This window comes from Accipiter gentilis, chromosome 16, assembly GCF_929443795.1.
Source record: "Accipiter gentilis chromosome 16, bAccGen1.1, whole genome shotgun sequence".
NCBI classification, from domain to species: domain Eukaryota; kingdom Metazoa; phylum Chordata; class Aves; order Accipitriformes; family Accipitridae; genus Astur; species Astur gentilis.
In genome coordinates this window covers 1,998,312-2,018,965 of record NC_064895.1, presented here as the reverse complement: position 1 = coordinate 2,018,965, position 20,654 = coordinate 1,998,312, and the positions used below count along the sequence as shown (strand labels likewise).

General features: G+C 49.2%; 1 protein-coding gene across 4 annotated transcripts; it reads right to left on the bottom strand.

Annotated features, from left to right (window-relative positions):
* Window positions 1–1,218: 1,218 nt before the first annotated feature.
* Window positions 1,219–19,894, bottom strand: ACVR1B (activin A receptor type 1B). 4 transcript variants are annotated; one of them, XM_049818702.1, is made up of 10 exons: window positions 11,444–12,518; window positions 11,142–11,313; window positions 10,291–10,530; window positions 8,882–9,130; window positions 7,429–7,659; window positions 6,873–7,040; window positions 6,154–6,310; window positions 5,511–5,635; window positions 4,722–4,852; window positions 1,219–4,527 (listed from the first exon to the last, which is right to left on the bottom strand). In XM_049818702.1, exons 3-10 carry the CDS (start codon window positions 10,463–10,465, stop codon window positions 4,402–4,404), a joined length of 1,362 nt encoding a protein of 453 aa, XP_049674659.1. In that variant the 5' UTR covers window positions 10,466–10,530; window positions 11,142–11,313; window positions 11,444–12,518; the 3' UTR covers window positions 1,219–4,401. The 4 variants fall into 4 exon arrangements, with proteins under 4 accessions (XP_049674659.1, XP_049674657.1, XP_049674660.1 ...); XM_049818700.1 differs by lacking the exons at window positions 11,142–11,313; window positions 11,444–12,518 and adding an exon at window positions 19,734–19,894; XM_049818703.1 differs by lacking the exons at window positions 11,142–11,313; window positions 11,444–12,518 and adding an exon at window positions 18,153–18,264.
* Between the last annotated feature and the right edge of the window lie 760 nt (window positions 19,895–20,654).

The following is a 20,654-nucleotide window of genomic DNA, read 5'->3' as shown; positions in this document are numbered from 1 at the left end:
ACGCGGTGTCTGCTGCGGACATGTCGTGCAGCTCCAGGCAGCCCCTTGCTGCACTGCACCGGGAGGTAGCAGGAATTTTCCAGCTGGAATTGAGGGGTTTGCCCAGATGTTTATTTAAAATTTGCCAAAAAAAATCAGTTTGTAACAATCCCGCTGGCGTTCCACCCAAGCCTCCCGCCCACAGGCTGTCCAGGGGTTACCAGGAGGCAAGCATGCTCCCAGAGCTGAGCTGCGCCAGCTTGGCAGTGCTTGGGAAAGGACAGGATTGAGACCACCACCCACCCTGGGGGCACCAAACCACAACCCTTTACCAGGAGCAAAGAACATCCTATCCTGTTCCCAAAATCTGGCAGCCCAGTTAATGACTTAGTCCCTTGGCCAAAACCATCCCAGACCTCTTTTCCCATCACATTTCCTAGAAAAGGAGGAGTAAAGGCAATTTTTGCTTTAAAAAAAAGCACACTCTCACCTCACCTGCTGCCTTGATTTCCAGGAGGAGGTTAGAGTTTCCTGGGGGCCGTGGCAGGAGCTGCAAAGCTGGAAACCAAGGAGGGGTGAGCCCAGATGGCAGCTCCCCCTTCCCCACCAACGCCATTAGTCTGAGCCCACGGGGGACGCCAGGCCCCCGACGGATTTTCCCCTTGATCCGCTCACAACATGCTCATTCACGGGAGGCTTTAATTAGGGAGAATTAGTGGGGGTAGTTTGCACAGCACTGCTTGCCCTCCGAGCAAACAGGATTTTATAGGGATGCTGGGCAGTTTGGACTAAGATTTATCCTTCTTTGAAGCTGCAGCTCCATGTACAGAAACCCAGGGGGATGCTTCGGGGACCTGCCTGCCGTACCCCCTCCTGCTTCCAATTACTGTCCCCCCAGAGAGGGAGACCCGATTTCAGCTGCTCGTCCCTGTGTGGGTTGGAAATCCCGCTCTGCCACATCCTCACCTCACCTCTGCTACAATCAAGACATCCCCTGAGCGCAGAGCGGACGATGGAAGCTGCAACTCTGCTAATGAGGGGAATGTTCAACATGAAGATTTGGCGAGCAGGATTCCCAGGGAGATTTTTTTTTTAGCTGCGGATGAACAACCCCCTCCCCGACGCTTCTCTGGGGACTGGGGGACTGTAAGCTCTGCCAGTCTTTGCCGCTCAATTCCTACCCCTCTATGCCACGGCTAACCCTTTGCAGCAAACCGCGAGAGACTCCAACACCTCACGTGAATAAAACAAACTTTTAATAATGTACAGCAGAAATCGACAGCCTTGTTTTATATTAAACAAAAGATTTCCTATATTACATTGTATTTACATTTGCATACTGAAGAGGTAAAGTGTCTAAGTGGCTATTTTACAGTCCGTTTCTAATAAAATATACAAAACCAAACAAATAAAAGGGGCAGATAAGTACCAAGAGATCTGTTCTGAAGCCAGCGTACCACTGATTAACCCTGCACCACAGATGAGAAGCACAAGCTCCGTACCTCTGCCTCTCCCCAACACCATTTGCCCTCGAGTATCTGACATCTCCCCTCCTTGTTTTGAACTGCTGCGGCGTTGGTCTCTTGACCTGAACTGTCTGTAGTGTTGCATTTTTTTCTACAGCTGCTGCAGCCCCCTCTGAGCCGGGCAGCGATTCCTATGTTTGCTACCAGTCAGCTAAGTAAGCACTGCACCTCCCTGGCACATGTTTGCATGAAAAGTGCTGTATAAATGCTACATAGTCAGCGTTCCCATCTCGGATCCTCCTCCTCGGTTTTGACCATCTCATGATGGCATCTCTCTACAAACAAGGCTTCTTCTGCAATCCTGCTTATAGGGGATACCCTGTCGCCCTGCCCTCACCCCTTCTAACCTTATCCTGTCTGACACCGCTCCGCTGTCTGCTGTTTGGTTTAGCGCTGAGGCAGATGCATGTGTGGCTACAGTTGGAGGGGTGGGTGAGAGAGTCAGTGCAAGTTACGTAGCTGATTTAATGTCCTCGAGAAGCAGCCTGCGCAGTTAACAGGGACGGGAGACTTGTACTCGGAAATGAGAGCCCGCAGTGCTCACGGAGGAGCGTGCAGCAGACGTACCTACCGGCGTGATGGGCTTTCCTACGGCAGTTTATTTCACAGTCGCTAAGACTTCCTCCCCAACCCGCCGGGATGGGCCATCGCCAGGGTCCTGTTAGAGCAGCTGAAGAGTCTTTAGGGTACCTGTGAAGTGCCCACCACCTCGGTTTCTAAATGCAGAAGGGTTTGGTTAAGGGACATACGGTACTGGAGACACACAGGGTAACCTCTGGCTGAGACACGAGTCAGAACAAATCGGAAAGGGAAGGGAAGCTGTACATTCACAAAGCGTACACTCCACACTGCTCCATGAACCAGCCCGAAGTCTGCTGGCCCTCCCACGACAGCTCTGCACCACTCAACCGCTAAACTCTGCGGGAGGATGCAAAATGGCTCCAAACACAATGCAAAAAACACACTCCTCACTTTACACAAAGTCACAGACAAGATAGGGAGTCTGGGGGAAGACGGACACATGGACAGATACACAGACAGCAAGAACAGAGTGTTTAAAAAAAAAAAAGTTAACCCCGGTGGCCGGAGCAGAGATGAAACCTCACCTTACAGAGCAGGCGCAAGGTTTGAGTAGAAACAGTTCCAGTGTAAATCGAGCTGTGTGCATTTGGTTTTTTTTCTTTTTTTGCAGTGATTTCTTTACAAACAAACAGGTCAAGAGGTAATAATTATAGATTGTTTTTCTTCTCTTATAAAGAATTAACAATATTAAAAAAAGTTAAAATCCAGACCCTCCCATAAAATAATAATAATAATAAAAAAAAAAAATCAAAACCACTCCAGTTAAAAGTTATGGCTTCAGAGTTATATACCGTAGATACTGACCTAACCACCAAATGAACGGCACTTCCCAGACTGCCTTTAATGCTGCAATCAGCATGACAGACTCAGCCCTCAGCTACTTCCATTTTTGCTAGGCCCAGCTGTAGACAACAGTCAAAGCAACTCTACTTCACCCTGATTCGGCATTTAATCAAAAGAAAATTCATGCAGTTCCCCCCACCCCACAAGTTATACACAGCCACTTCCAGATTATGAGATATTTATATATGTATATTAAAAAGATGGACATCGATTTCCGAACCCACACCCCGCTGTCAGATCCTGCCAGGCGCCGAGTGCCTCTCGGGAGGTGCAGGGCACAACCAGGCACCCAGCTCCCTGCAGCTCAGGCCCCACGCTGCTGAGCGTGCCTGTGAGGGTGCCTGGATGGTGGACTCGGGAATTGGCATTCCTATGAGAATGGTCTCCTGCATTTCCCCATGGCCTGGTCTCCTTCCAGCCTGGCGCAGTGCCTGCTCTATCTCTGACATGCATCTCAGCTCCGTGGCATCTCCCCCCCGCCCCAGGTCTCTCTTTCCACTCTACCAAGAATTACAAATCCCAGAGGCTCAAGACAAAAACCCTGGATTCCAGGAGTGAAGTCAGTTCCTCATTTGTTTTGTCTTAAAAAAGGGAGGGGGTGGCAGTGAGGCAACCTGATGGGAAGTTCCTGCAGCCAGCATATGGACAGCAAGGCCACAGCACCCATCGGAGAGCTAAGGATCTTGTTTTAAGCAGCCTGTCCAAGCTAGACAATGCTCACTACTCAACAAGGAGAGCACCAGCGCGCACAGCTCAAAAAAAGGACACTCTAGATTTGCACATGCACAGAAAGCACGAACAGAGATGAGCCACCCTACGGGCAGACACTGCACGTCTACGGAAGGAGATGAACAGGCACAGGGGACACGCGCACCTTGCGCATGCATACACCATTGCGCACACTGACAGCCAGTCAGATTTCTGTTTTTGACTTAGAATTTTTCAAGCTTAAGAAAAAGGAGGGAAAAGGTTTCACGAAGCTGATAAACTGTTCAGGCTCAGCCTCTCAGAAGGGAGCACCATTTGTTTTGCAAATGCTTTTTCTGCATTAACGTGCCAGTCCCTGGAAAAATCCTCAGAGTACGGCAAGAAAACCTTCCCTTTCCCTTCCCACTCCCAGCACCTAGCACCCCGGCCTCAAACACTGCCAACAGGTGCACCGCGCGCACTGAACTTTACAGGGATTTCCATTAAAGAAACAAGAGTTACAATCATGGCTGAGATCCCTCAGGTTAAGTCCCTCTCAAGTCTTCACGCTGTCAGGAGGTGATCATAAAAGGTTTCTGATTGTTTCATACCCAAGCAGGGAAGAGAGCAATTCAATAGGCTCCGTCACCCCACCTAGCAGCCTGTAGGTCACGCTGTCTGGTTGGTAGCAGTAGATTGGGCAGAAACACGAGGTAGGCCTCCATCACACGTCTACTCTAGCATGGCAGCTTGTGTGCAGTTTCCTCCTGCTGGGGCTCAGAGCCTAGATTTTCACATCTTCCTGGACACTGAGCTGTGAGAGGGTTTTCTTAATGCGGAGGGCGGTGAGTCGAGCCGCTCCGTTGGCGTACCAGCACTCTCGCATCATCTTACCCATCACCCGTAGTGCCTAGGCAAGAAACAGTGGCAGATGTCAGTGCTCTCCTCTCCTCCGACCCCAAGTCGGTCTGCCAGTCTGCTGCTGCCTGGCTGGACACTGATACAGCCTCCAAACCTCCCAAAATTGGAGCTCAACTTACAGTACTTACTCTTTACTCACCTTATTGAGGGGGAATGGGACGCAAAGGTGAAAGCAGACCTTACCTCGTAGCTTTGCCACCAGTTCGGGATATTAGGCCGTAATTTCTGATCACATACGACCTTCCGCATCTCCTCAATAGAAGGATCAGAGGGTACGAGGTCATAGTATGGAAGCTGATACTCTTCGTGGATACCTGAAAGGCAAAGAAAGGGAAATGCAATTCCTGGGAGAACAAATCATCACCACAGTGCTCACTGAAGGCAGACCGATACTGGTTTGGACTACATGACTCATTGCTGAGACGCGTCAACACTTTGCAGTTATTTAGAACAGAAATGAAGAATCTGGGATTTGAGTTTACAAGAAAAATTCAGGGAAATAAAATGCAGCTGCCCAAACTGGAACAGAGTCAGCGCGCTGCGATCAACATCTCCCAGCACAGAGGCAGGGTCACCGAATCTCGACTGAGATGAAGGCAGCAGGACCGTCACATGCACGATGGTGCTGCACTCCTGCCTGCAGCTGCATGTGCCAAGACACTCATTTATACCGATTCAGGGGAAGAAAGTCACCCACCAAATCAGCACCGCTGCTTCCTTAAAATCCACCCAAGGGAAAATCAGCCACCAGTCAGAGCATTAACCCCCACTTCCCCACCTAGGCCAGTCCTAACGGCGGTCGCAGGTCACTCCTATTAACTCCTTTGGCAGCAACACACATGGACATACCGTCTCGCAGCCCTGTTCTCCAGGGTCCCTCAAACCTCACCAACACCTGATCGACAGAAACACCAAGGCTGGGAAACCCAGGAGCAAGCCAAGCCAAAGGCACGGGCACACGCAGGGTATTACCTCCTGCATTGCACCTTCGAGCAATCTCCCAGTAGACCAAGCCCAAGGCATAGATATCGGCACATTTAAATGAATCAAAATGCTTCATGTTAATGGTTTCATCCAAGACTTCAGGGGCCATGTATCTGCCGAACAGAAAAGGAACAGCATGTTAATTTTGGGAGGGCATTCTCCAGAAAACAGTAAACAGCAAGTTTTCCCACACAGCACTTCCCAGCAGACAAAACTCTGCTCTGCACAGCCTTAATCAGAACAGAACTGGGCCCCATGGTCTAATAGAGTGAATGAAATAACTCAAAAAGAATAGCAAGTTGGGAAAGAGGTAAAAATGTCCAAAAGCACATCGGGCTCCAGGCAGCAGGCCCCAAAAGGCTTTTGAGAATGCCAAGCTTGTTGTCAAGTATTATAGGAGCTCCCTGGTGCTGAGTTTACATAGCTGGCCTACACCTCTCAGCTTGATGGCACCTGGAGACGAAGGTATTGACGTCCCTTCAACATCAATCTGGGCACAATGCTGACGCTCTGCGAGACACTTGGAAATGCTTAAGACAGAGAATTTCAGCAGTGCTCAACCAGCAGCTCAACCATTTGCTAGTCACACTCCGACACCTTCAAACGCTGGCCAAGAACACTGTTCTCCTACCGTTTGGTTCCGACCCTTTGATTTGGTGCAATATCAATCGTATCCGTAACCGAATCATGCCGGACGGCCAGACCAAGGTCAGCGATGGCACATGTGCCATTCTTCTTCACCAAGATGTTTTTGGATTTCAGGTCTCTGTGAGCAATCCCAGGCTTTCCTAACAGAGCAAAATAAAAAGTAGCGGGGGTCAAGGTCTGGTGAAATCTGTTAGTCACACTGGCAGAGGCTGTACCGGATTTCAGGGCGTTAGTTAAACTCTGTGTTGCAACACATTTTCCTGTTTGGATACACTGAAGAACAGAGCAGTGCTGACAGCCTATGGTATGCAAAGGCCCCACTTATGCTTCGGAGGCACTGCTGATGCAGTAGCATCCAGAGGCCTCAAGAGGGACATCAACTCCCATCGTCCCAGGCATCAGACATCTTGATGTGGATGTAAGGAGTTTGTAATTCTGCTGCCGCCTGCACTAACATCCCACCCAAGTAGCACCAATTTTAGGATGGGGATGCGAAATGCTGATATAACTCCCAGGAGCTAGCACAAAGCTAACCCACTTTGCATCCAGCCAAAGCAATCACTCTATTTCTAGTCAATACCGACCAAATGAATCTGGGCTGAATTAGCCAGTGTTTTCTGTGCAGCACATCAGTCCCCCTCGTCGATTCTGCTTTATTCTCCCCTCAAGAATTCCCAGCACCTTTTCAAACCCTGCTCTTACCCTGAGTGCCCACAATCTCCATGTGTAGATGGGCCAGCCCGCTAGCAGCAGACAGGGCGAGCTTGATCATCCCCTCAATAGTCACTGTGTATCGATTAAGGTAGTCAAAGAGAGATCCATGCTCATGGTAATCAGAGACGAGCCACAGCTGAGTCCATGTTCCATTATCTGCAGCAAGAAAGAGACTGTGCTCAGACAGATACAATGCAGGGATGGCACACAACCATTGAGCATTTTGCACCCCATCTTTTTGGTACAGAGAAGAGCTACTGGGTAAGGCTACAGCTCAACAGCCAACCTGGGGGCAAATAAGGTAAAGAACTTTAAGGCAAAACACAGCTTTGTAAGGTACAGCTAATGCACCATCGCACCTCTCAACAACAGCAGTAATTTTACCATCTTTTGGCAAGAAACATTCAAATACCTAGATATTTGAAAAGCATGCTGACAGTTTTCTTTAACCATCTAATTGTACACCCAAGTGAAGAAATGCAAGTCCCAGGAGCAGACTGCGCGCTGGTGAAGTCTCTGGTCTCAGGACTGGGGCACTTTTTACCTTTGTTATCTGCAGCAATAAATCCCAGGATGTTCTCATGTCGCAACATAACGGTTTGGTATATTTCTGCTTCCCTAAACCAGGAACGCTCCTCACGTGAAGAGAAGATTTTTACAGCTACGTCACCTCCACGCCACCTGCCACGCCACACTTCCCCGAAGCGGCCTTTACCAATGATCTCCTGAAGGACAATTGTCCGAGCCACAGTCCGTTGGACAAAAAGCGGCAAACCTACGGACAAGAAATTGGAGGAATGAATGCCTGTCACAGCAAAAGAAACTCCTGAAACCCCAGAGTCTGAAGTAGAGCATCATCAAACCTAGAAGGCTCTACATTTGATAACAACCAGAAGCCTAAGCAAGACCCAAACCAGTAAATGGTGGTAGCTCCTGCGTAGGATGTGCCATTTGGCTGCTTGGGCAGCATCTGCATATCACTTTGAAGTAGCTTGCAAACCACCAGTGATTAGGCACAGAGCAGTTGGGGAACTTCTGCTCTATGGCAGATCAAAGTAACTCTAGCCTGAATATGCAAAGAATGGACCTCGTTGAAGACAGACTCTGCTAAAAAGCAGTAAAACCCCAGAAGTTCCCTTAAAAAAAGGAGTCCTAACATAGCTGCCACCTCTTACATAAACTACAGAGCTCACCTGCTGAGAGTACGTACAGAAGAGATCCCAAAACATTTTATATATAGCAGATGTGGTGCTAAAGGTTTATTCCCTGGTCAAATATCAGGTTGCTATATTCTCTCCCTCTGTGGATTATCCTACAGTTTCCATCTGCTGCAAAATACCTTTTTTTTTTTTTTTTAACCTAACTGCTTTCATAGCTCAAAGTCATGAATAAAACTATGACTTGCCTGCCTGTTCTGGAGATGATTTAAGTGCTACAGAAGTGAACAGTGGACATTGTTCACTTTGGAAGGCCCAAGGATTCTTTGAGATGAAATGGGCTGTGCAAATGCAGTATTTGCACACTATAAAATTTTCAGCTGCTGGGATGGTTCCCATTTTCCTGCCAGCTTTGACGCAGGTGACATCCTGCATCCTCCTTTGAAAGCCAACAACCCACAGGTTAGCAGTTAATGTCTGTTTCCAACCCAAGTCTAGTTCCAGGGCTAAATTTGAAATAGATGCAGCCGTTTGAGTTATCCTCTTGCAGAAATGGAGGAAAGCTACACAAAACTATTTTTACACATCAGCAGTTAAGGAGGAGTTGAACTATTGCTCTTAACTAGCCCAAGCACTGAACACTGACCGGGGGCTGTGGCTACAGCGTCTACCGCATGACTGAACTTAAAACACGCCCTCCACATTACTCATGACAGGGCAACCTGAACGGGCTGATGAGGCAACGGGTTCGAAGCTGTGCAAAGCTGTGGCAACCAGGAGCCCAGAACAGACTACTCCATTACAAGTTCTCATTCGTCATTTCCAGTCATATCTTAATACCTGAGCCAGAGCCAGAGGTGGAGAGATCGTAGACTAGATCTTGCAAGGTCTTGTCCTTCGACAGGCACATTTCACAAGAGGGGTCTTCCATGTCCAGCCGCTGACGATTGTGATAGACTCGTTGGTGGTGATGAAAAACAAAGACTACTATGATCATGACAACAAACACAAGGAAGACAGGTCCGGCAATCACTGCCACCAGCTCCACAGGACCCCAGCTCGATGGGGGTTCGTTATCTTTCAGGTGTCCTTGAGAGGAAAGGGAGGAGAAAACCAGACACTTTTAGAAAATTATCACTCCTTCACAAGCATTCTTTAAGGACTTTCTTCTTGTGTTTTAATTATCCTCTCAGAGCCTGGACAATTTTAGCTTGCTGTTCCAGGATGGCAGAGGACACATCAAGTAACAGCGTTAACATGGGACTGATCAAGTCACCAGGCAAACTACAGCTAAAACTCCCCAAAGAAGATGGTGCTTCAGTTGTGGGATCAGGGTTTATTGGCACTTGCAGAGGACAGGAGCCTGTTCTGGGCTAAATTTGCTAGAACAGCCTGCATTTTGCCTTCCACTTGAACTCTCCAAGTGGGAGAAAAAACCACCAGTCAATAAGGACTTATTTCTCCCTCTCTCCCCTTTGCCCTTTAACACCCAGTGAAGACTTGTACCTGAAGACAACAATTATTTGTCTTTTTGAGAACAGATAAGACTTCCCCACTGCACCCAAGGAAAATGGATACTGCAGTCTTCATATGACCCACTAAACAGCCCAAAACGGAGAGCAACGAGGTATGAGGAAGTACCACATGCCCTCTCTGTCCCAAGAATTAGAAAGATGCAGACGTTTCCCACACCCTCACTCAAAGGCAGGGCTGCTTCTTCTTTGTGTATTCAGAATCCGAGCACCCCTCCACCCCACACACTTTACTCTGAAGCTGCTGCAACATTCCCATACTCGTGGCTCATCACTGAAAAGATCTGCAGTCCTAGAAGGAAAGCCACTCTAACCGATAAAAGGCAGGCTACAGCGCAACCCAGTGCCAGAAAAGGGATCCAAGCTGTGCCCAGGGAACACGCACCATCCTCAGGCCACTGCAGGCACAGAGGATCATGCAGCAGAAGCTTATATTCCCCAAACTTTGGAAGCTTCTCCTACCCTAAAGTACAACCTCATCATCTGGTGACATTTTGTCGGCCACAGGGGAGTTCAAGCAACTTCACATTTTAATTTGAAGTAGTTTGTTATTATTTCCACTTTACAGATCAAGGAAATAAACCTAGCGCTCAAGTTCACACAGCAACCTAAGGGAAGAAGTGAAAACAGGGCCGAGAACTCCTTATTCCCAATCCCAAACAGACAGCTTCTCTCCTCCCCACTTCAAACAGACCATTTATTTAGCTCTCTACTCACCACTGGGAACCATCAAATCAATTTTGTTGCAAAAATCAGAGTAGCAGCAGTGAGTATTACGCAGATCTTCTGAACTCAGACAATAGAAGGGTTTCCCAGCAGGAATCAATTTTGCTTCAGGAATGCAGGTCCGAACGTGATGTTTAACACCATCCAGGTTGAAGACCGAGACCATGCACGCACCATCCGTTTCACACGTGGAGTTTGCTTGTTTGCAGTCGGAGCACAAACATGTCAAAGCTGCAGAAAGCAAACCAAGACCACCTTCTTAAAACTCACCAGAGGCCAAATCCTCAAAAAAGAGAAAACTTTCTTTAAGTTTCCCATTTCAGAAGGAACGGGCCATTCTTAGGCTCAGGAAGAACTGGCTTTAGGAACAGAACAAGTCATACTCAGTATTTCAGACCCGCAAGAACCCAATTTAAGCACAAAATACAATGTGGAAGCAGAGGAGCCTTTCCAGAAGATGACTGTCCAGACAGCCCTTTTTCCTGCCCCTGTTGCAACCACTAACAGTGATGACCCAAGTCATCTCTGCAAACTAGGCTAGATTTTACTGAGATCCACTCCCAACCCAACCTAGGGTCAGAATTCAAATTGAAAACAACAATTACTCAAACTGACAGACTTGATTTCACCCAAACTCGCTGTCCAGGCTTCCTCAGCTACGCCAAAGATGAGCTGCCCGTTACGGGTTAGTGAGGGACGACCACCCCAGCTCGCGGGAGACAACAAACAGTTGGCAGATGCCAAAACAAAACCAATTCAAACTGACTACACAAGCCAAGCATGCCACACCCAACTAGATCAGCCACTTATTTAGTAACTGCTTTCCTGATCCGAGACACTACCTTGGGTCAAATAAATTCCTGGCTTTTTGCCTGCTCTCCACGAAGATTATTTGGGTAAAGAGCGAAGGAGAAACTCCAAGGCAGATTCCCACATTTTTCCACCTCCCAGCTGTCACTGTGCTTTTCTCAAGCTGCCTGAAAAACTGTAAGCAAATCCCCAGGCATCGCCATCCTTGGGAACAAAGAGCGAATACAACAATGTCAAGAAGAAGGGTGGGGCTTGTTTAGCAGCACGCAGTATTTTCTTCAGCTTTCATCAGATCTTTCAGCCTCCCCGGAGGGATTCAGAAACATGTACTTACCCGCTGCAGAAATGGTCTTTCAGGTAGAGAGAGTTTGAAGAAGTGTTTTAAAAGATACAACCGCCACAGTTAACTCTCCCCAGTCCGACAGCTAAATCCTCTATGTCTGCTTGCATCCTCTCGGTCTAAAGCCATACACCAAAGTCACCGTCAACACTCGTGTGTGTGTCAGCCACCTTCCCGTGGGGCAATGGAAATGCTGAGCCCTCAGCCATACCATCTCTAGCAACCAGCAGATTTAAGGAGCATCAGCATTCAAGGATATTCATGGCACTGGAAGAGCCTCTAGCTCCCAGCCAGCACATGGTCCAAAGCACAGTGGAGCATTACACTGCTGGGGGCATGTTACCTTGAGCTTAAAGAAAAACAAGCAGGTCCTGATCAACCTCAGGGTTCGTTTAGGAGGAAGACACCCATTATCCCTTATCACCAGTGTCCTAGGTAAATCAGTTAGGCTAATTGCATTACTATTCACTTAATTCTCTCTGGACACTGCGCTCTTCATTTCCTAGCTGTTGTTGTGAGCTACTTAACAGCTCCAAGACCGGCTGCAGTATTTCAGACAGGCTAAATGCAGATGCTGGTGAGTTTTGAACCAACAGATTCAAAACAGTAGAAGCAGTAAAAAGCCAGAAAAACCCAGAAGAGCTGTCAAGTGAGACGTCTTTAAAAAGCATCATGAGCAAACATAGCTTATTATTATTATGTGCTTAGCATAGGCCAAGGAAAAGGGACATAGAATAGAAAATGGACAGGGCAGACCCTGAGATTGAACCGTATTGAGAAGGGTTGAGAGCACCATACCCATCAATTATGCAGCTTTTAAGGGGAAACTTTATAATGAAAGGAAAAAACCAACTAATGTTCAACTCAACAAACAGCTCCGAGTACAGAGTTTTCCAGTGGTCAGCAGAGCACAGAAAACACAATTCTTCTGAAAAATATGTACACTTGGGGGGGACAAAAGTTGATTATAATGGAGATTTTACGAAAATGCGAGAAAGGAAAGAGCAGTCAGGGCGCATTCCTACCTTCAAGTATACTTAAAAGGAAATAGTGTTTTAAAGCATCTCCTTTATTACTTTATCAAAAACTCAAGGTACAAATTAAAAACATTTAAAACACACACGTTTCACCATGTAGGCTCTTCTCAACTCGATTTAGATACAGCAAAACTGAACTTTGTTCCTGTTATAATCATAATCATTTCTAAGGTCTCAAACCCAAGACAGAGGCTACAGCAGTTTTGCTTCCAGAAGCTCAGAAGTAAACAAAACACTTCAATGCACTAATAAAACTGGTTTTGTAAACTTCTTATTGAAGTATATGGCCTGAAACGAAGAATGCCTTTGAGAAGGAAAGCAGAGGAGCTGGTTGTATCTGCTCAGTTTCATTTGTAGAATTAAAAGAAAAAAGAAATCAGTTTACCTGCAAGGTACGATACCAGAGCCCCAGTGCACAGGGACAGAGTAAGAAGATCCTTATCTGTTCTGCACAGAAAGCAGAAGTTTCCTGCTAAGGAGGGGCATGCCCCACAGAGCACGGCCTCATTTCACCTTGTGGTGGTGTTGGCTGATGTTCCCCCCTTTGAGACAACTGCTTTTTTTTAACAGCAATTCTTATGTTTGCACCTTAAAACCCCCTATGGTAAGGAGAGCAGTGTGAACAAAGAAAATGAAGCCTTCAGCAGATGTGTGTACTTTTCCATATCTTTCATGAGGGACCCTCAAGGGGCTTTCCAGATATTCCTGTCCAGAACCTCTAGGCAGCAGATAGGCACTCTCAAATTTTAGGAAAGATGGTCAGATCCCCGGGTAGATGCTGAAGTCCAGCTCCAGCCTCCCTTGCACAGCCAGAAATCAACTCTGTCTTTATTTTTATTACGAAAAAGCTCAGGATATACGTCTACTATCGCTACAGCCATATCCTCCCCAAGCATCACCTACTGCCGGCTGCCAGTGCTGCAGAGAGAAGGGCCCCACTCCTGCAGGCACCGGCCATGCCAGGGAGGAAAGGCCTGTCTGCACCGGGGCTCGCCGGGAACTGGGGAGCTTCCGTCAGAGAGCAGAATTACAAGGCAACCTGCGCGGGTCCAGCATTTCAAATTTCATTAATCAGAAAGGAAAATTCTTCTCGTATCAGTAGCACCAGACGCCAGGAAAAAGCAACTGTTGTTTCCCCTTGGGTGGGGGTTAGAAAACGGACAGGTACACTGAGCCCCCCGCCAGGCATCTCGGGTGCTCCTGAGAACAGCCGGGGAGGCCTGGGCTAAGCAAAAGGAGAGAGGAGTGAAAAAAAGCATTTTTCATGCCAAGAGCATTCTTTTTATTTGGGAAGAAAAGCTCCTATTGAGCAAAACATATAATCCACTTAATAAAAGAAACTGACTGGGCTGAAGAAAATAGATGGGGCAAAGGAAAACAAAAGAGCAGTTCACACTGCTGGGGCGGTGAGTTCCCCTCTCGCAGAATGCCCGGGGATGAGTCTGCATGGAAGGTGCTGCAGAAGTTGGCAGCAGAGTCTGCTCTATCTGCTCAGCACACTCTTTCTGACATTCTGCTCAGAGACAAACCCAACCCTTTAAAGAAGCTGTTTAAACAAGCCTAACATTAAGCTTCAGATCCTCAGAACGAAAGCTTTGTTCTCACTCAAGAGATGGATCAGGCTCGTATTTACACTGAAGCAAACCCTCACTGTGATTTAATCCAAGGCAGAGTGCAGGCGGTCGTGACATCAATCGCAGGAGCGAGCCAGCCCGGTGTGGGTCCTCACCACTCTTCCTAAAAACCAGAGCGGTCAGTCAGCACTGCCAAAAGACAAACTCTCTCTGATCCTCAACTAATGCAGCCCAGGGCTCAGCTGCTGGGCCGGGTACTCCTTCAAGTGACCACCCTGAGCCCGAGAGTTGCTTCTGCTCCCCGTGAGGTACACAGCGAGGGTCACGGGTTACAGGCAGCAGCAGTATTGCTCCCAGCAGGAACCAGGGGCATGGAAGTATCAGTATCACTTTGCATTAACTACAGCAGAGAGGAAAACAAGAGAAGGCCCTCTTGTACCAAATTCCCCCATTAAAGGTGATGTGTATTTACAAAATGAATCCAAACAAGCAGGTGGGGGTCCGTGGATTAGAGCTCCAGGCTCCAGTGAGACTAAAATATTAAGCTCTGACAGTCAAAGAACATTTCTTTTTTTTCCCAGCAACTATCTGAGCTCATTTTGCACATATTTATTCTCGCACAGGATTGCATGTGTCAAGATGTCTCTGCAGCTAGACGGGAAACTTTCACAGCAAAATCTAATGTAATGGTGTTAACCACCTTTTGGAATACATTTTCCAAAATCTCCTGAAGCTGTGCTATGCAAAATGACATTTTCTCAGGGCTAAACACTACCTGATCAAGATGTATTAAGATAATTAACCTGAAGATGATCATTGGTAAAATTGCCAATAACCACCCACATATTTACCAGATAAACAGATTTTTGCAGAGATTTTAAGCTGCTGTTCTTTTTCAACAGTTTGAATCAAGGCTGGAAGAACAATGATTCCCCTGACTTCTGAGCCTTTATAAGGCTCTGGAACAGGAGCTGCAATTTATTATGTCTCTGTACAGCACCTAACTTAATGAGACCCAATCTGGTAGTGATGTTTTAATGCTGCAGCAGCATAATGTTAGCAAGAGAAATGGAAAACAATTGGGTTTGTACCTCTGCTGTTTCTTTAGATGCTATAATGAAGAGAGGGACATGTGTAAACATGCTTGGAAGAAAGAAATACCTTTCAGTGTTTCACTATATGCTGTGCTGAAATAAATAAAGAATAACCTTTATCACAGAGCGTTTTGCCCAAGAGCAGGTTAGGAATAAAATCCATTCCCTTGTGGCAAGGGAGCAGAGGTCTGTTCCAGAAGTCCCTTCATGCTCCTCTTTCAACCATATGACCCCAAGACACTCAAAGACATCTGCTGAAGACTTTAAAAACAAAGATTTGCTTTCCATTATATTCACTTCGATTTTTCTGCTGCCTGGGGTCAACAACTGGGTTCCCTACATCCTTATCTAGGACATGTCCGAGTCCAAAGTGCCCACCTTGTATAGCACACCGGTATTTTCTCCAAGCCCCAGCCAGCTCACCTACACCCACCACCTCCAAAATCAAGTGCAAGGCTAGTTCTGGGCGCCCACACTGCCCCCATTTCCTTACAACAGGAGCTGAAGAAATGAGTATAGATTTGCTCTTCTGTGGATACAGTACCACCACCTTGAATATCTTTCCTACATCTCGCTGCCCCATCAACTCCTCCTACTTTTGGATCTCAACATTTCTTTTGTTCCTTGCTGGTGCTTATGAAATCTACTGACCCACTGCTGCTAAATGAAACAGAGTTAAAATTAGCTACAAAGTACTATGAAAAAAGCACTTTCACGCAAGTCATCCAGAAACTAAAAATTATACTAGGATATTTAAAGTTGGAAATAAGAGTCCCAACTTTTTCAAGCTGGCTGCAGTCCCCTGGCACAGGTTGAACCTGACATGAACACATCACGGCTGACGAGAAAACATACACTGAATGGAAAAAAAAAAAAAAAAAAAAAAAAAAAAAAGGCAGAAAGAACGTGCTCTCACCTTTAAAGTGAAGAACTTTCCCTGCAACTACTCAGGTAACACAAAAGGAGAGCTTCTAAATGAATTTTAAATAAGCGAATTGACAGGAGTCTCATCATTAATAGGTTAATTAGAAGAAGCCTTGACATTTCTGCTGCTGTTGTTCTTCCACTCAGAAAACAGACATATGGCTCCGAACTCCCTCTCCAGGCTCTGGTCTGACACCTATTTTGTGTTTTAACTTGTTAGGAAACCAGTTTAGGAGCCACCCATACCATACCAGTACTGCGGAAGAAAGTCCTGCAAACTAGCCGCATGGCAAGGCAGATGCACAGGTCATTATTGGTGGCTTTCAAGACTTAAAACCAATGCTGCGTATTCTCAGGCAATTGTCACATGGTTTTTCAGAGTCTAAGTAACAAGTTGTTTAATATGCAGTTATATTCCGGCACCCAGCGGTCCACAGGTTACTTCCAAGAAGCCCACAGAAGGCAGCAAGCACTAGAAAAGCAAGCTTTTGTCAAGGGGCTTTAAAGCGCAGGGAAGTCTGCTTTTCTGATGAAGGAAAAAAAAAAATAAAAAATGGGTCCACAATCAAAGAAAAGGGAGGCTGGAGAGCCAGTGGCTTAAATAATAAGGACAAAAGAGGTCTCCCACCCTGCACGACTGACTGCTCACACACGAGGGTCTAACTCTACAAGCTCAGCACCAGTGAACATTTCATCCCTCTAATACCATCGCAGCGTTCTCCCTCGAGATGAGCAATTCCTTCTTGGTCTGCTCAGATAACCGCGCTGGCTGTGCGGTGGAGAACATATTTCCACTGGTCAACACCCAGTGAACTTTGCTTGCTGTTAAGAGAATTGACGTTTTACTTCACTCCTTTCGCAATAGCGATTTCCGGAGCATCCACTACTGGCAGCGGACGGCGTACCCAGGGAAAAAAAAATCCGAGCTGTCTGGCCAAGGAGCTGAAGGAGTTCAAGAATGCTTGTTGGACACTGTTTTTAATTTCCAGTTAGAGAGGTCTTTCTTGGAAAGTTGTAACATATAACTTATGGACCATGCGGAGTTTGCCTGATTTAACCGGGTAAATATTTTAAGCAGGTGGTAATAATAAAATCTGCTGGCCCAAGATTGCCCCCCACAGTATTCTTTTGCTTTATTTCAAGCATGCAAACAAAGCTTACCTACAACCAACCTATAAGCATCACTGCAGAGGCAACTTTTTTTTTTCTTTTCCTTTTTTTTTAAAGGAAGGAGCGTGGGGGAGTGTTTTCTACTCCATTTACCGATGCACACGGAGGTTCGCAACTCCTAAGTGCTGCAGAAATTAGGATGTTTTTCCAACCTACCCTGAAGTAAGCAGCTGTTAAGATCTCTTGTATAAAGCACAACAGTAAGGGCAGCCCTTGCTGGCTGAGGCGGCACACGGAGCGTGCATCATGGCTGCTCAAGCAGCAAAAAATTCACAGGGTTAGAGTCCCTGTTCCCTGCCATCCTGCACCCAGCTCCACAAATGCAGCTCCCTCATGCCCTTGAAGCCAGGCTGAGCTCACACCTTTTACTGGACAGCGCGAACAAAAACGTAGAGCACATACTGAGCGGAAACAATAGCCAGTCCTACAGAGCCCAATATCAAAGCCACTGATAGTCGGCTGAGTTTCCAGGAGATACGCACAGTCAATTGGCCCTTTCCTGTTTATTTATTTATTTATTTTAAATAAACACCAGCTGTATATAAAATGCAGAGTGAAAGTCTGAGAGCGGACGTGCGATGAGTCTCATTTGGTCCTGCTTTGCCATTTGTCACAGAAAAGCTAAGCCACCTTCCCAAGGCTGGATTTTACTTTAGGTTAAAACAAAGCACAGCCACTCTCCCCTAAAGCACATTTGCATTACCAGATTCAACAGGACTCACAAATACACCCCTAACCTACCGCCCTAGTGGGGTTTAAAGCCATTTTCTGCAGCTAACAAGTCCAGATCTGCACGCACAAAGTTATTACCTTCTGACAGTCGGTTGGTAATACATAACACGAACGGCAAGAGGATTGGGGAGGAGAAAAAATGTTTCAGTGCGGCTCCTGTTGGAACAGGTACCTGCGTTACACAAGCAGTGATCGCCCCCGATAGCCACAGAGAGATGGACTGCACGGTGAAGCCTCGGACGCTGGAGAGGCCACCAGCCTGTCCTCTGTCCCTGCCAACAGATGCTCAGAGATGCTTCGGGCTTGTCCACCTCTGGGGAAAAGGGCCAATCTCTTCAAAAGCGTGGAGCTGATACCCCTCACTCTTCCCCCAGATGTGACAGCAGTTGCACCCCCTCCAGGTAAAGAAAAAGGATCGCCACAGAACAAACAACTGAAACAAAGAGTTTTCCCTCAGTCACCTCCCTCCAAACAAATATTTACAGTTGTTACAATCCAGAGGCACAGGGTTTTAGAAAGGTTCCTTTTAAAAAAAACACTAACCACCACCGATTCCAAAAGGCTATATATTAAGCACACACTGCAATCTCTGGTGCATGGGGGGCCTGCCGAGTTCCCCCCCTCTGCCAGGTCAACAGGCCGACGGGAAGAGGCCACAAACCCAAACTCGTTAGGTCTGACTGACGGAAGCTCAGCAACAACATGGTGGCACTTCCCACCCCGGGGGGCTGATCCGCCCTTCCACACCAAGCCTCTACTTCCCGGGGTCCGCAAAACACCCCCCGGTGACCCACGCGCCCAGGACCCCAACACACACAGACACCTCCCCTCCCTCCCAGTTCTTCCTCACTCTGGGGAAAAAAAAACCCCCATAAATTTCAGTTTCCTTCGTTATCTGCTGAAGACAGGCTGGAAGACTCCCATTTCTCTTCCCAGCCAAAGCCAAGGCGAGCGTGGGCCTCCTCGGAGCATCGCCCTCGCACCGCAGGACTCCCCCCCCCGCACCAGGAGGAGACCCCGCTCTCCGGCCGCTATCCCCAATTGCTGTTATCCCTCCAGACACACAACCGTCTCCTCTGGGGGGTGGGGTGGGGGACACAGCCCCCCAAACAAGCTCAAGGCCCCCCCTACACACCCTGGCAAATGCCCCCCCCCCCCAGCCGGGCTCGACCCTCGCCCCGGGGGCTCAGTGCTGCCCACCACACAGGGGGCCCAACCCTACACCAAGTCCTTGACGCCTCCAAAGAACCCCCCCCCACACCTCCCACGACCCCCCCAATCCATGGATCCCCCCCTGTTCCTTCTCCCCAGCCTGAAAACACCCACCTCTGCCCCCCCCCCCCAGGGCCGCCTGTCCGCACCCCCCCTCCAGGGCCCTCCCCGTAGCCTACAGAAAACCTCCAGGCCCCCAAATCCCCTCGCACCCCCTTCCCTCCCCCCCCGCACCCCCCTAAAATCTCAGCCCCCCCCCTCACCTACCCCACAGTCCCCCCCCCCCCCCCCCCGGGCCAACCTCACCCCCAGGCCCGGCCTCGCTCCTCGCCGCCCCCCTCAGCCCCCCGCATCGCCTCCCCCCTCGATTCTCCTCATGGATCCCCTCTTCCCTTCACAATTCCCCCCCCCCATTTCCCCTCAGCACCACCCCCCCCCCTCCTCCGCCGCCTCCGGTTCCCCTCACGGCGCCGGGCGGGGGCGGGGCGGCGCGCCGCCATGTTGTGCCCGGTGCGGGCCGGACCCGGGGTCCACCACTCACCACGGGCTCTACCGAAAGCCTCAGCCAGGATCAGGATGAAGAGAAGGGCGGCGAGAAGCGGCGGGGGCCGGCGGGAGAAGGGTGGTGGCAGCGGCGGGGGGGAGGCCATGGCGAGCGGCCGCGGCCTCGGTGCCGAGCGGCCGCCAGCGCCTGCGGGGAGGGGCGAGCGCCGGCGCGCGGCTTGGGGGCGGGGCAAAGCCTTAAAGGGGACGGCCCCTTAAAGGGGAGGGCCCGCAAGGTGCGGGTCGGCCGATACGGAATTGTATTGGGGGGGGGGAGGGAGGGAAGTGTGCGGTGTTTTTGCGTGCGTGATTTGTGTGCAGGTGTGGGTGCGCGCGCACGGCTGACGCACCATCGGGTGGGTGCGTGGAACGTGCACGCGTGTGCGCCGTGAGAGGCGCGGGGCACGTGCGGCGCGCCCTCCCGCAGCGTGCAGGGGGCGCGGGTGGGGGGGTGTGCGCAGGGGGGGGGGGGTGCAGCGCAGGCAGGTGCAGGCAGGGGGCTGTGAAGCCACAGGCCTGGGGCAGCTGGTGTATGGTGGGGACTGAGCTATGCCCGGGCAGGGCACCCCGAACCCCGGGCAGGGCACCCCAAACCCTGGGCATGGCACCCCAAACCCCGGGCTGAGGACCCTAAACCCCAGGCTGAGCCCCCCAAACCCCGGGCAGGGCACCCCAAACTCTGGGCTGAGCACCCCAAACCCTGGGCATTGCACCCCAAGCCCTAGGCTGAGCACCCCAAGCCCTGGGCTGGGCACCCCAAACCCCGGGCTGAGCACCCCAAGCCCTGGGCTGAGCACCCCAAACCCTGGGTATGGCACCCCAAGCCCCGGGCTGGGCACCCCAAACCCTGGGCTGAGCCCCCCAAGCCCTGGGCTGAGCACCCCAAACCCTGGGCAGGGCACCCTAAACCCCAGGCTGA

Coding starts and splice junctions, on each gene's coding strand:
- ACVR1B (XM_049818700.1), bottom strand. CDS start 19,842: ATGGCCTCCCCCCCGCCGCTGCCACCACCCTTCTCCCGCCGGCCCCCG. Junction 5,636..6,153: donor CAAAGGGTCGGAACCAAACG/GTAGGAGAACAG, acceptor TCTGTTCGGCAG/ATACATGGCCCCTGAAGTCT. Junction 4,853..5,510: donor TCGAAGGTGCAATGCAGGAG/GTAATACCCTGC, acceptor TTTGCCTTTCAG/GTATCCACGAAGAGTATCAG.